This window comes from Mus pahari, chromosome 14 (assembly GCF_900095145.1).
Source record: "Mus pahari chromosome 14, PAHARI_EIJ_v1.1, whole genome shotgun sequence".
NCBI classification, from domain to species: Eukaryota; Metazoa; Chordata; class Mammalia; order Rodentia; family Muridae; genus Mus; species Mus pahari.
In genome coordinates, this window is record NC_034603.1 from 77,717,612 (window position 1) to 77,733,519 (window position 15,908).

Sequence of the window (15,908 nt, forward strand, 5' to 3'; positions counted from 1 at the left end):
GCACCCCCCCACCCCCACACATACATACACAGGCACACATACAGACACACACACACACACACACACAGGCATCCCCCATCCTCACACATACATACATAGGCACACATACAGACACACACACACACACACACACACACACACACACACACAAAATTGATCTTTTTTTGGACCACTATGTTTTGTTTTCATTACTTCTTTGAGACAGAAATACAATGGATGTTGATCACGGTCATCCTTATGAGCCATCCCAATTCCTTTCAGTTCCATTCATCTCCCCTACTGACCAAATACTGTATCCCGTTGTTTTCTTGTTTTTTCTTTTTGGATATTTTCTTTATTTACATTTCAATTGTTTCCCCATTTCCAGGTTTCCCCTGCGGAAACTCCCTATTCCATCCCCCTCTCTCCCTGCCTCGATGAAGGTGCTCTCCCACCTACCCCTCTGTTGAACATTTGCTCATGCCCTGTCCACGTCATATGTGTGTGTGTGTGTGTGTGTGTGTGTGTGTGTGTGTACTTACACACACGTAGTGTGCAGGTGCTGGTGCACATGAAGGCCAGAAATCAAAAATCAGGTGTATTCCTCTTTGAAACACAGTCTCTCACTGGATGGGGGCTCACCCATTTTTCTAGCCCAGCTGGCCAGGTATCCCCAGGCATCCTCCTGTCTCTGCTTCCTGATGCTTACAGATGCTTGCTACGCTGTATCTGTACCTGGCTTTTATGCAGGTGCAGGAACTGAATTTGTTTGTTTCCCAAGCTCTTTACTGACTGGGTAATACTCTTGATTCTGCCCTTTTTTTTTTTTTTTTTTTTTTAAATTTCTGATTTTTAAAGCTTCATTTATATATCCTATTTTTAATTGCACTTAATAGCAAGTTTTATTATAACATTTCACTCATATATAAAATATGCTTTGACTATACTCATCTTCCTATTCTCTGCCTTTATTCTCCTCTCCGTTCAACTGATAGTCTCCTTCCACTTCCCGTCATTTTAAACATCTGGATTATGCATAGGACAGGAAATGTGGTGTCTGTCTGAGTCTGGTCTGTTCCATGTAACATTATCTCCAGGTCTATCCATTTTCCTGAAAATGGCGTCATTTCATTCTTTAGGATTGAGTAATACTCTACTGTGTATATTTACCACATTTTCACTATCCATCATCTGTGGATGGGCTTTTAGGTTGGCTCTCTAACTTGCCTACTGTAAACAGTGTTTCAGGCCTCTTTTGACCTTTCTTCCCCATAGGATCCTTTCTTTGACTCTTACTCAAATTTATATATATATATATATATATATATATATATATATATATATATATTTTCATGATATATATCATATATATGATGCTTCCATTACATATAAATATGCTTATATATTCTATATATTGTATTTATTTATATCTATATCTATCTATCTATATATACACACACACATATATATAACTATAAAGTAACACACGTACAAAAAAGATCAAGCATCTAAACTCTCCTTATATCTTTATTTTTTTTCCTCACCATTCCGTTCTCTGATTCCTTGTATGTAATTTGTGGTTTCGACGGGTCTGCAGATTTTCCCCTTCAATGAAGCCCCAGTGAAGGTGCTCACAAAGAGCCTCATGTTAAACTTAAATGGAGAATGTGTCTCATCTGTATGCAGTTGATGTATAGATGAGGGATGAGGGAGCCACCCTGAAAAAGTCATTTTTCAGTTCTTTTCTGGGGCACTAACCTGGAGCCCCCAAACCATGGCGGGTGCTGGGAACAGTGAGAACATTAATTGATGAAAGGGTGTTTTTGTTTTTGTTTTTTAGGAATGGGGAAACTTCTTAGGGAGAATTAGGCAATCTTCCTGCCTAGAAATGTACCAAGAGGGTGGCAGGGTCACTGAAATCCCTTTTGTTTAGTCTGTTTATTTTATTCTGCATGTCCACCATAAAGCCAGATGTGATAGTGATAGTGATCCTGGGTGTTTAGTCTGTTCTGGGACAATTGACTCCACTAACAGGGACCCAAAGGTCCAGGTAGATGGAGATTGCTGCAGGACAAGACAGTCATTATATCCATTAAGAGACCAGAGCCCCTTGGGACTCTGAGCTCACAGGACACACAGATATTCCCAAGACTCAGCAACTTGCAATCACCAATCACAGCCCCAGCTTTCAAATATTCACCTACTTTCCTGCTAAAGTAATTTATATCAGACAGACTGGCAGACTTATCGACATCATCAGAACACCCTCAGGGAGAGGGTTCAGAGTCCAAAAGAGATGCTATAGCTACTCAAGAGCAGTCATCCTTGTGACCTTAGCTGTGAAGTTGATAAAGTACTCCTCTTAAATACCAGGCATCAATTACTGAGCCAATTACCTGGTTGATTGACCAAATGTTTTCCATTCTTGCACTGGGGGTGAGGGAGGACAGATGGGACACACTAAAGTCTAGAAAGGTTAAAATATCTTGAGCATAGTCCCCAGAAGATGGCTTAATTTTTTTTATTGAGTCTAGAGCCTTTTGGTAGACCTTGGTCATGCTCCTACAGCTCCTGGCAAACATCTTTATGACCTGCACGTAGTATCTGGAGAAGCCATGTCAGAGAAGCAGGAAATCCCAACCATGTCCTTCTCCACAACAGTTTTCTGTGGATCCTGAGATTTATATATAGCACAGACACAGCTCAGCCATAAGCCTCCCACAAGTAGCCACGTGATGAAGAACAATTTCAGTTGAAACACTAAATGCAATTGTGTTATATGGGAAAGCCAATTCTCTGTATGTGTAGAAGCTCTATGTACCAAGGTAAGGGAAATCTTATAAGATTATTATATCCAGGAATAATTAAATAAACCATCTTCATATATATTTTTGTACATATATTTGTATGTGCATATATATGTTTAAAAATATACACATACTTTTCTATGTGCATATATATTTAAAATTGAAAAATAAAATTTGTATATATCATTATTTTGTGTCAGTGTATGCCTATGCATTGTGAATGAAGTGCCCTTGAAGGCTAGAAGTGGGCATATTATAACCCCTGGAACTGGAGTTACAGATGGTTCTGGGCTACCATGTGGCTGCTGAGAGCCAAACATGGAGAGCTCATTAGGAATAAACCATCTCTCCAGCCCTTCCATTTTTGATTAGACACTGTAACCATATTGGGAATAATCTTTAGGTACCAGATGTATGAGACACTAGGGAGCACATATGAACCTATCTATACCTTTCACTTGTCCCTGTGATCATATAGAGAGTAGAGGACTGTTCTTACAGTGTGATTTTTTTTTTTTTTTTTTTTTTTTTTTTTTTTGCTTGTGCTCGGTCTTGGAGATGAACTGGTTTACATGTCTGAAGGGGACTACCCAAAACAGTTTCTAGTCTTATTGCCCAAGACTAGAGAACGTGACTTCTTCTGACACATTGAGCTATGACATTGCCTGAAGTGATATTTGTTCATTACAGTGATCATGACTCATTCAGGAGTACAGACTGAAGGCTTCTGTTTTCCTATAGGACTGAGTAATGTTCCCATTATGGGCTACATGAGGATCTGAAATGCTATTGAAATATTAGTTCACTAGTACAAAGTGAACCACACCAAAAATAAGTAATTTGCTTTTATAGATTAGCGTTCTCTTTCCAGAGAATCTCCTATTTCAGTTTTGTGGCTTTCCAGGAGTCGTTCCCCAGAAGTTGGACATCATGGACCCCTCAGTAAACATGTCACCATTAAGTGAAGCAGGAAGCCCGGAAGCCATAGCTGAATAAAAGACAAGCTGCCGTGGTTTGTTACCAGGATGTATTTTGAAAACCATACTCTTACCAATGTCTGGTCTCCCTATGTAGATCATGACAGGGCAAAGGATTAGACTGTGTTTGTTTGTTTGTTTGTTTGTTTGTTTTAGCTGGAGAGTTTGAATTACAGGATTGAAAAGTACTGCCATATTTTCTCACTACTATTTCTTTACTGTCTTGTCAGGGAGCATGAGGTATTGCAGAGTGTACCAAAGACCCAGAGAAAAGGCTAGATAATCATCTTATGGTTTTTCTGCCCATTTAGCATTGAATTAGAAAGACCCCGAAGGAGGCCAGCTTCCCTCCCCCCCCCAGTCATAGAGAAAGAGAAAAGCCTGCTCCTTCCTTATGGAATGGAGACCACACAGGGGAGTGCAATTTCATTGTTACATTTCGATACATTTCAGATACACTCAAAAGTAACGGTACTCTAAGGAGCCACGCAATTTCATTGTTATTTACATTTTGATACACTTCAGATACACTTAAAAGTAACATACTCTAATGAGCCCTCATCCCCAAGCTTCAACATTTACCAGCTCATGGCTACTCCTTTTTCATTTTAATCTCCAGTTCCCAGGTCTCTCCTGTCGTCCACATTATTTTGAAGCAAATCCTAGAAGCACATCATTGTAAGCATTTCAGGGTTTATATCTTAAAAAAAAAAACAAAAAACAAAACAAAAAAAAAACCGAACCTGTCTAAAACTTTCAAAACTCAGCGTGCATTTTGAAAAGATAACCACATCCCTAAATTTCTTCCCAATCTCTTCATATATTTTTCTTTCAGAGCTGTTTTTCACCCACATCCTTTTGATAATGGCTCGTGAATAGAGTAGCCCCTAAATAAGGAAGATGTAGCCTTGCAAAGGGGATTCCCCACATGACCTCTGCCAGCCTCCTCCTTGCACTCAAGTAGAGAGAACCTCGATGGGATTTACATTTGGGCTGTTTCCAGAGAGCATGTAGTCAGCACCAAATTGCTAACAAGCCAGAAAATACTTTAAACGCACCAAGTCTTTAAAAAAAAAAAAAAAGTGCCCCAGCGCACGGAACTTTAAGAGCAGCATTCTGGCTGCTCACATTCCGACATGTTCTCTGACCGGACCATGATTCCCTGTCCACCTGGCTACCTTCTTTCCCCTCCGTTTTCTTGTTTTCTTGTCTCTTTTGTTCATCTTCTCTACTGTCAGATCTTCCCATTTCCCTGTAGCACACAGTCGAGCTTCATTTGCCCACCATGTGTCCGATGTCCCCTCCAGTATTTTTTCATTTAGTACTTCTGAATTGAGATCCATAGTATTAATTACATGCTTGTTTATGGGACACAGTATAGTGATGCTGCTGCTGCTGCTGGTGGTAGTGCTGGTGCTAAGAGTAATAATGGTGCTATGGTGCTGTGGTGATATGGTAGTGGTGGGGATTGCGGTGGGAGCAGTGGTGATGATGGTGATGGCGGTGGTAGTGGTGATGATGATGATGATGGTTGTAGTGGTATATCGATGGTCTGTCTTGACACCCAGCTTCTGAATAACGACAGAGACTTATATTTATTTATAACTGCTTAGGCTTTATAGTTTGGGCTTGCTCTCAACTAGCTTGTATAGCTTAATAACTCATTTATGCTAATCCACATTCCACACATGGCCAGTTATCTTCCTGGGACAGCCCACTTCCTCCAGTTCTGGCTGGTGAATCTCCCCATGCATGATCTTTCCCAGAGTTCCTCTCTCTGTCTGGATGTCCCACCTTTCCCCTCCTGTCCTGCTATAGGCCATCAGATCTTTATTAAACCAAACCAATCAGAAGGTGATGGAGAAGTATGTTTACAAAATATGGTGCAGGTGTTGAGCAATTAGAATAACAATGCCAAAGTCCGGACAGTGCTTAACACTCTGCAGGTACAGAAATCATTTGAACAAAGCAAAGACAACCTTTACACAGTGCACAAGAAGATTATCCCAGCGATGGTGGGGGGTAGTGAAGATGCTCATCAGTCAGGGTTCTCTAGAGGAGAAGAACCCACAGAATGAATATAACTTACAGGGGTTCTAGATTAGACGGGCTTACAGGATATGTGCTGAGTAAGTAGTCTAGCTATCTTCATGCTGGAGAGGCTGAGAACTGGGTAGCCGCTCTGTCCATTGGGGCAAGTGCCTCAATAGTACCTGGATTACAGTGATGATCTGGAGGACTCCTGGAGAGCTTCCGGTCCTTCATTTCACCTAAGAAGCTGGGTTCTGATGTCAGCTAAGGATAGCAGAAATATCAGTGGCAATGGCGAGTGGATCTGCTCACCAGCCGGGAGGGAAGGCGAGGGACCAAAAGGAGCTCCGCTTTCCCCTTCAAATCTCTTCATACTTGCTCACTGTGGGGGTGAGGGAGGGAAAGGAGGGGGGAGGGAAAGAAGGGGAGGGTTCCTCTGATTTTTTTCATCCTTTCCTCAAGGAAATGACCTCACAGACCAACCCAGAGATGCTTCTTTTAGTTGATTAGAGATCCACTCAAGAGGATAGCCAAGATTCACTATCACAACAGTGAGCTCTCATGTACCACCAAGTAGGTTATTAACGGCTACCCATAGCACCGCTTTCTCTGTGAGACATTTTCTTCTCTGTGTCTGACTTTCCTGCTCTCGTCTTCAGAGTGCAATGTTGATATCATCCACCACAGACATTCGCCGCTATCCATAATATTGGAATTTCCTATCTGCTGACTCCTTCGAAGCAGAATTTGTATAGTAATGAATTTTATACCTTGTTAAGTCTACTTTAGTGAATTATTGCCAGTTTCAGTTCAGCGATTTAGTTAGCACAGTGAAGAACTTAACTTTGAATTTAGTTATTTAAAAAAAGATTTATTTTATTATTTTTGATTGTAATTAGCTTGCCTGTGGGTAGGTACGTGCATACGAGGGCAGTGCCCAAGGAGTCCAGAAGAGGGTGCCATATGTTCTGGAGAAGGAGTTATAGGCAGCTGTGAGCTGGCTATGTGATGCTAGGAACTGGACTCTCTAGGTTTCTTTTAATCTTCCCCTCCCTCCCTCCCTCCCTCCCTCCCTCCCTCTTCCCCCCTCTTCCCAGACAGGATTTCTCTGTGTAGGCCTGGCTTTTCTGACTCACACTGTAGACCAGCCTGGCCTCAAACTCAGAGATCCTCCCGCCTCTGCCTCCTGAGTGCTGGCATTAAAGGCGTGCACCACCACTTCGAGGCACCACCACTACGAGGCTACGAACCTTGGTCTTCTAGAAGAGCCGCGTGTGCTCTTAGCCACCTGAATCAACTCTGCAGCCTCCAGGAATTTAATTTTTACAACTCTTACAACTCGCTTGGTTGTAGGGGAAGTATCAGGCACCTAGGAGGACAGGGGTTTTAGCATTTATTAGGTGGGAAATGGTGAGATTGAAAAACTTTATCTAGACATACTCTATGCTGGGCAAGCGGTTCTCGACCCTGGCTGGAATCTAAGTTACCGTGGAGCTTAAAATGTGTGTTTTTTTGTGTGTGACAGAGATAGATAGAAAATATGTGAATGTGTGTGAGAGAAATAGAAACTGTGTTTGTGTGTGTGTGTGTGTGTGTGTGTGTGTGAGAGAGAGAGAGAGAGAGAGAGAGAGAGAGAGAGAGAGAGAGAGAGAGAGTGTTTTGAGGTCATACTCTTAGAAATCCTGAGTCTGTAGCGTTGGACTTGCTCCCATAGTTGGTGGGCACACTGACCGTGGGGTTCACGTTGTGTGAGCTGTTGAGAAATGTAATTTTAGCACAAGTCACACAAGGGAAGGAACTCCAAGGATGTCATTGGAAGTCATAAGGCACCTATGACAACTCATTCTACTAACCTCATATTAAAATAAAATAAAATTTCAAAAAGCACAAATGTGGAAGGGAGGGAGGGAAATATGAAAAAGAAAAAAAAACTAAATGAAGTGGACTCATCTTTAAGATTGTAGAGGGGGATGGGAGGGTGAGGGAGGGGCTACGTGAGGCAGGGGCGAGGAGGAGAGAAGGTCTGCTATCGGGATGTAAAGTGAATCAATAAATTAATGGAGGGGAAAAAAGAGACTATATTTCAAATCCTAGTTGTGATGGATTGTGGTAACTGTCAACGTAACATGATCCAGAGTCTCCTGGGAAATGGACCCCTGGGTATTCTATTAAGGAACCATATTGATTCTGTTATATGGCTGTAGGAAGAACCATTCCAATTGTGGATCAGGCAATGGACTGGGCAAGAGAACCTGTATTGCATAAAACAGAGACAGTGAGCCAGCAGTAGCTCCCATGTCTTCCTGGCTCTCTTCTAACTGCTACAATGTGGCCAGCTGCTTCAAGCTCCGCTGTCTAGACTTCCCCATCACTGTGGATTGTACTTTGAACTGTGAGCTGATCTAAGGCTTTTCTCTTAACTTGCTGGTGTTCGGCTATGCTATCACAGCAACAGGAAAATAAACCAAGACACCAGTTCTGCTACTCAGTTGCAGTGTGATCTTAAAGAAAGTTCCTCACTGTAAACAAACTGGAGCTGACAGACAGCCACACCAGGCCACCCACGGACTCAACTGACACAGTGTACTTAAAGAACTCTGTCAGTGCCTGTGGAGACTGGGTCAAAGCTCAAAGGATGCTTCCCTTCCCCCTCCTCTGCCTCTCCCTTATCATTTTCATCTTCCTTCACTCTTTCCTAGCTCCCTTCCTTCCTCCCTTCCTCCTTGTCTCCCTCCCTCCCTTTCTTACATTCTTTCCTTCCTCCCCCTCCTCCTCCCTCCTCCTTTTCTATCTCTCTCTCTTCCTTTTCTTTCTTCCCTTTCTCCTCCCCCTCTCCCCTCCCTACCCCCGCCTCCCTCCCACCTTCCCTCTTTCCCTCTCTTCCTTCCTTCCTTCTTTCCTTACACCTCCCATGCCTCTCTGTGGTTTGCTCTGTTCAGACAGCCACGAAAAGGATAATGAACATTCAGTAAACAGATATTTATGATGAGGGACACTGGACAAAATTTTTGTTGCTGCCATGGAACTTACACTCTTGAGGAGAAGACAGACAGTAAGTCAGTAATAGGAAATGTGAACATAAAAGCGCAGAGATAATACGTTGAGGATAGTAAATGAATGGTGTCATGAGAACTGTTTTACAGAACTGGGGAAGGGTTTGTGAGGTTCTGTGGGGTTTCCATGGATGTGCTGAATTCAGAAGGTTAAAACTGCTAGCAGCGCCAGGCCTGGTGGCGCAGGCCTTTAATCCCAGCACTCGGGAGGCAGAGGCAGGTGGATTTCTGAGTTCGAGGCCAACCTGGTCTACAAAGTGAGTTCCAGGACAGCCAGGGCTACAGAGAAACCCTGTCTCGAAAAACCAAAAAAACAAACAAACAAACAAACAAACAAAACTGCTAGCAGCTGGAACTCTCCCTGTAGAGGGGACCAGGCCAGCTGCTAAGAGATCCATTCTGCCTTCTTAATAAACACGATTCTAAGTTTTCAAATGAGCTTTCCAATATTTCTTCTCTAAACTTTGTGTAATCCCCCACCCACCCAAGATGTTGTACTCCGTACGGAGTCTCAGTGATGTGCAGCAGCGTGTGGTTTGTGGAGTTGTGTTGCTTGAGGCTCCTTGCCCTCTTCCTACTGGCTTGTGTAAAGGCAGCTTTAGCTCTGCACCTCCTGCTTCCTCTGGGCTCCATTAGCTGCTTTGCATATGGTCCTTGTAGTTTAATGGCATCTAATGACACTTTTCTGTGAGCTTTGTTGCCAGATCCACTTGGAACCCGAGGCCAGATGCAAGTTGTAGGGAGAGGGCAGCCAAGGCTTCCAGGTCCCCAGGAACTTGGCTAGAAGCCCCATTCACGCCAGAAAACACACTAGAAAAAGTAAACTTGGCACTGGCCATCTGCAGTTCTTCCTCTTGGGAAGCCATGACAGTAGTCGCAGACCTCCAGAGTCACGCTCGCCAGTCTTCAGTGGCACTGACAAATTCTGAGACACCCGATTATCTCAGGGTGGCACTTTTTGCCAGCCGTGTGGGGCTGCATGCTGTTTGGGTTGGCCCCGGAGCACAGCCCTGTATTTTATGTAATAAGACCCATCAGAAAAGGCCTTTGTGCTTCCCCCCACCGAGCGGGCACTGGGCGGGACCTCATTTGTACCCCATCATTTTATGTACACTTGATGCTAGGACGTTTCTATGTGGCCTAGTAATTTTTTTTTTCTTTCTAAAAAAATTTTTTTTTCTCATCCCAGTACTGTTTTGCCTCCAGTCTGAATCCACATGACCTGGCTTTGGTTTAAAGATGAATGCAGCTGAGACTCAGTGTGTGCTGGGAGGGTACTGTTTTCAGAGAAACCCTTCCCCCCAAAACATGCACTCACATGTACATACACATAAACACACATTTGCGTGTGCATGCCAATGAAACACTGTGTGTGTGTGTGTGTGTGTGTGTGTGTGTGTGTGTAGTCAGGCTGGCTCCTCTTTTCCAGTCTGTACCAAGAAAAGGGCATACAAGAAACAGACAAGATTCCCTCTGAGAATCCCTGTATTCTGTTCTCATCTAAGGTAAAGCCTATTTTCTGACTTTAAACAATTTCTGGCTTGGATTATCAAAGGAAAGGTCGATCAATGTTCTTGGCCACTTAACTTTGCTATTCATCTCTTTCTTTCCCTGATGAGTCCCCCCCCCCCGCCCCCTCCCGCTCCCGACACAGTGTTAAATGTGAGCAGGAGGTGTTGGCAGCCTCCTTGAGGGACCAGATTGCTCTGAAATAAACACAGCTGGAAACCGACCACCTATTGTTTTTCTTTCTGTTAGGAAATGAAAGAGCCATTTATCAAAGGCTAGAGCACTGGGCTCCTAGAGTTACTGCAGAGGGGATTTATAACTGCGGGGCTGGTTAATGATCAATGCCACCTCTGGGTGTCTGAATGGGCATGCTAACCTTCTGCCTCCCTGAGTGGCTTCCACTGCCCTGGAACAATGAACTTTCTGGACTTGCTACCACACAAGCGCAGGAGGTGGAGCCTGCTGTGGTTTTTTTTTTTTTTTTTTTTTTTTTTTTTGCCTCCAGCTGAAGCTTAGCTTTGGAGCTTAGCAAAGGATGGCTTCTGCTGGGGGTTCCTTCTGCTGGCTCCAAGTTTGCAGCTTTGCACAGACCTCCTGGAAGCCAATGAAGCTTCTGGAGATGGTCACGTAAGTTCTGGAAGGTGGTAGAGATGTGTGCGGTTTTCAGGTGACTTGGTTTACATCTTTAAGAAAAGAGGACACTTTTCTAAGTGATGGTCGGCTGCTCAGTCTCCTGAGGTTTATTCTGGTTGCTGTCACAGGAGTTGAATGGTTTGGAAATTTATACTTGTGAAAACTTGGAACACTGTGAAAATGTCTAACTTGTAGAGAGTGGGGGGTCGGAGGAGACAGGAGGCTGCAAACTCAGGGGCAGAGTGGTGTGCGGTGCTGGGTGTACTTGGGACGTTGGGGGAGAACTATGGGCAGGCTGTGTTACTGTTTTGGTCATCTACTCCACTGGTTTCTGTCCCCAAAGATCTCTCCCCACCCCTTTCTCTTCCTCCATCGCTCACTTGCTTCCTCCCTGGTCTTTCTGTCTTTGGATGGATGTGTTGATAATTTCTTGCATTATGGTGTCATAACTGGTTGCTGCTTACGAATTGTTCCTGGTGTACTGAGCTTTTTAAACGGTGATTTCCCTCTAAATTGAAACTGATCTGTTCCTCACATCTGACATGTAGGACCCAAGTTAGCAGTGAGAATGAGTAACTTCTGCCTAAGGCTTCCTCCATTGACCACTGGGAGCCCTTACTCCAGGCAGGCTCTATTTACTTTTGTTTCATTTGGGAGGACCCTAAGCTGTGCTTTCCCGATTACCTCTTTGCTCCATTTGTCAGGATTTGAAGGAGGGCGTCTGCTTCCTCCCTGGAGTGACTCCTCTCTGCTTGCATCTCCTTGTCTTGTGGCTGAGGCTCTTGGATGGGACTCCTCAGAGTTAAGCCATCCATGTATCTGGGATTTCAGCATCAGACACAGCCACCCAGCAGTAGAGTGAAAAGTTCTGTACTTTGTCAGTCTACATTGTATAAGGGCTGATTAACTTCATAAATATGTGCTGAGTGGCCTCTGAGATTCAGGAGGAGGGAGTAATGGTGTACACTGACTGATTCTTCTAGAACACTTGAAAGAAATGAAGAGATAGTTGAGAAAAACTGTTTACTAAAAGATGTTCCCCAAAGGCTTTCTCTGTGCTGATTACTGACTACCATTGCCTCTATACTGCCTGCCAAATTGATCTAGATACTGAATTTTTAAAAGAATACATAGAAAAAGCTCAATTATACTTTGTCTTAGGGTTCTAATAACATAACCTGTCTTAGTTTACTATTTTTTTTAAAATAACACAAATAGATCATTTCTCTATATGATCATATTGGAAGGTTCTTTGGCTCAATATTTTTCATATGTCCTTTCTGGTTTGATTCTTACATTTATTTTAGAGAGGTAAATATTGATGTTATTCTGGCTTTTACAACCTCGGAGCCTGAGAGTTAAAAGTCAGTCCTTGGTTAAGAGCATTCTCTGCTCTTCTAGAGGACCAGTGTTCTATTCTGAATACCCACGAGGTGGCTCCCAAAAGTCTATAGCTCCGATTCCAGGGGGAGAACAGTGCCTTCTGGTCTCCTCAGACATGGCATGCTTGTGGTACACAGACATACATGCAGGCAAAACACTTAGACCCATAAAATGAAAAAAGGAATCTTTTGAAAAAAAGGACAGTTTGTAGGTCATTTGATCAGAGAAATAACCTGGTGATTTTTAAACTCACAATTCTATGTTCCCCCATCTCACTCCTCTGACCGCTTCTATACATTTGCCCTGATAGAACAGTGGGAAGAGCTCCATACTGGGTGTCCGGAGACCTCAGCACAGATGCTGTGATGTCATTGCCCATTCTGTGATGCTGAAGATGCCACAGTGTTCATTTGCATGCAGAAACCATGCATTTTTTAAGTTATGTTATGCCTTAGGATCTCATTCAGGGCTTGTATCAGCACTGATGCACCCACTTTGAGTACAGAGGGGAGAGAGGAAAGAGACGAAACAGCAGACATCTTATCCATCTTTGCTTCGACTTCTGCCAAGCGCAAATACCTGCGATCTACACCTAGGAAGAAGCTCCCAGGTCCTTAACATGACTGATTTTCCCGGTATGGTTCCTGAGCTGACATTTCCTAGTCTGGTCTTTTTGACTCATCAGCAAAGGTGCCTGAGCCAAAATGCTCCTATAGTTTCAGCCCAGGGATGAGCAACGGCAGCCTGAGTTCCCATCTGGACCCCATAGAAGTGATAACCTCCAGGCAGGATCCCGGCTGTTCTCCTAATCCTTTTTAGAGCAGAGTCAATGTATCATTCATTGCATGCTCCTAGTCCTTTTAGAGCAGAGTCAATGTATCATTGCGTGCTCCCAGTAGTTAATCAGACTTTCTTCAGCGTTTCAGCCTCTCAGCGATAGAGGAGGTATGCCTATAGAACAGCAGAGGAGTGGGTTTTTTGTTTGTTTGTTTGTTTGTTTGTTTGAGACAGGGTTCCCCTGTGTAGTCCTGGCTGTCCTGGAACTCTGTAGACCAGGCTGTCCTCAAACTCAGAGATCCACCTGCCTCTGTCCCAGCACTGGGATTAAAGGTGTGCGCCACCATGACCCAGCTTCAAGAAGTGTATTGTATTCACTTCTGTCATCATATCTATCAACTTCTCTCCAATTTAAAAAAAACTAGGATGTCGAGATCACGGGGACTACATTTTCTTGCAGTTAAAACGAAAACAAATGCACAACCAACATGTCTCACCTTAGCCTCAGTGTCCTCTGCCACCACAGTCACAGCACAAAAGAACAACCAAAGAAGGTATTGTGATAGTTGTCTCAGTGGGTAGGAAGGCTCCCACCTCTTTAGCCAAAGGGCCGGTATTTCTTCTTCAGCGCTAGGGACCACGTAGGCAAGTGTCGGCTGGCATACTCCCAGCAAGAATGAACATTTTCACTATGATACGCTCACCCGAGTCGAAGGCATTGCCGTTTCTGGCCCCAGCTTGCCTCTGAGAAGCTGTGTGATGCCCTGGCCCCTGGCCCTGACCGGCTGCTCCCTTAGCAAGTTGTATTCTGAGCCTTTGATGACTTTGCTTGATCGTCTCTTCTCTAAGGTGAACTTTAACTTTTTCCTTATGTCCTTCCCCATAGGCAAGAAGCGAAACCCTGGCCTTAAGATTCCAAAAGAAGCGTTTGAACAACCCCAGACCAGTTCCACGTAAGTTGGCCGGATGATGGTTCCATTCCAGACACTTGTATTTTACCTGCTTGCTGCGGGGCTCATTTATTTGGACTCATGAGCGAGGTCTTTAGTTTGTGCATGGCTATTGGAAAATACCTACAGCCCTTTGAGAGGAAAGTCCTTTGCTCACTTTTCTGAGTGCTAAAACAGACTTCTAGTCTACCACAGCTTTGAAGTCAGTGTCTCAAATTACTGGCTGTGTGAGAGCTATGTACCATATGGGAGCTGAGATCCTATATATACCCAGCAAGTTCCCCAGGAGTGGACTGGCTTAACACTTCCCTCTAGATACCAATGAACAAACAAATAAATCCATGTGTTTATGTGGGGGTCAATACTCTTAAAATTGAATTGAAACGGCAGGGTGGTATTTAATGGTATTCATGGCATTTTGACACTTAGTTCTGTCTACAGATATAGAATAAACTAAAGGAATGCCTCTTGATTAGCGGAAGCGTTCACCCAAAGCCCTAAGTGAGCTCAGATCCTCTTGTATGACTGCGAGACTGGCTGGGTAGCTCCCAATGCAGCTGGAGGTCTTATGAATCAATGCATCTGTGTCCAAGGAGTGGGTAATCCAAGACCATAAACCACAAAGTGCTGGAGTGACGGACCAAGTACGAAGAGCCGAACCCTGAGTCTGTTTGACCTCAATTCACTAAGCCTCCTGGTAAAGGCAATTTGACCTTAGCTGTGACGCATCTTATCAGAAAGAGCACCCCCTAGTGTTAGGATGTGCTCATGAAAATGACCGAGAGATTGCCCAGGATAGAGAGGCCCTCGCTTGCCATGCAGCAATGGAGAGAGACTTTTCTAAAGTAGCCGAGAGACTGAATTCAGTTGGAATATTCCTTTCATGATGATGTGTAGGAGGAAATTCTTCCTCTACCTACGTGAATATCGGGTTTGCCTGGAGGGAATTTTTCGTCTGCATACTTTGCCGTTCGCTCCAACTGTAAATGTGAAAAAAAAATGTGATCCTATTTCTTTAGCATTTCTCTCTGGCTTGTAGAGAGCATGCAGTAAAATATGACTCTGCCTTGTGTTATCTGTAAAGGACTTTATGGGATCGCACTTTGACATGATTCTAAAGGGGGTTGCAAAGGAATGAGCGTGAGAATCCAGTGTGCTCTTGGCCAAGTCTATAGACACCCGCTTGCCTGCTTGTTAACAACTTATACAACCCTCCAGTGTTCTCATAACCAAGGAAGCCATGCTGGCACACATGAGAGAACTTACTTGAGTTCCCTAGCCATACAAGTGGTCGTGTGTGTGTGTGTGTGTGTGTGTGTGTGTGTGTGTGTCTGTCTGTCTGTCTGTCTGTCTATCTGTCTTCTTAAGTGATAGTACTAGTTTATATTCTGACCAATTATATCTGAAGGGTATAGAGTTTCTCTGCATCTCTGCCAGCATTTAGAGTTGCCATTGTTAATAAGTGTTTTTAAAGTCTTTCTGTAGAGTAATAAATGACTATAGCTTTATCCTGAATTTCTCTAGCGGTGAGTTATGTTGAAATGTTTTAGACGCTCCTTTTCCATCCACATACCTTTCTCTGGTGAGGCATCTGTGCTTATCTTTTTTCTACAACAAAATGTATTTTACTTATGTGTCGATGAGGCCATCTGCACATGAGTGCCAAGCCTGTAGATTCTAATACGGATCATAGGATCACCTGGAGCTGGACTTACAGGTGGTTGTGAGCCAGTTTTTTTTAGGATCCCTGCACCCCTAAGAGCAGTACACTTTTTTTCTTTCTTTTTTTAAAAAAGATATATTTATTTA

The 15,908-nt window shown here is 43.6% G+C and overlaps 1 protein-coding gene across 2 annotated transcripts in view; it reads left to right on the forward strand.

Annotated features, from left to right (window-relative positions):
• Positions 1-15,908, forward strand: part of Map2k6 (mitogen-activated protein kinase kinase 6) — a 123,312-nt gene that overhangs the window by 73,365 nt on the left and 34,039 nt on the right. The window contains exons 1-2 of one of the 2 annotated variants that reach the window (XM_029546544.1): positions 10,550-10,983; positions 14,036-14,102. Coding sequence is in view for 1 of the 2 variants with exons in the window: in XM_021211822.2 (XP_021067481.1) it covers positions 14,036-14,102 (67 nt within the window). In the remaining variant the exon portion in view is untranslated. Of the gene's footprint in view, positions 1-10,549; positions 10,984-14,035; positions 14,103-15,908 lie in introns of those variants that run through there. The other variant, XM_021211822.2, reaches the window with a different exon arrangement.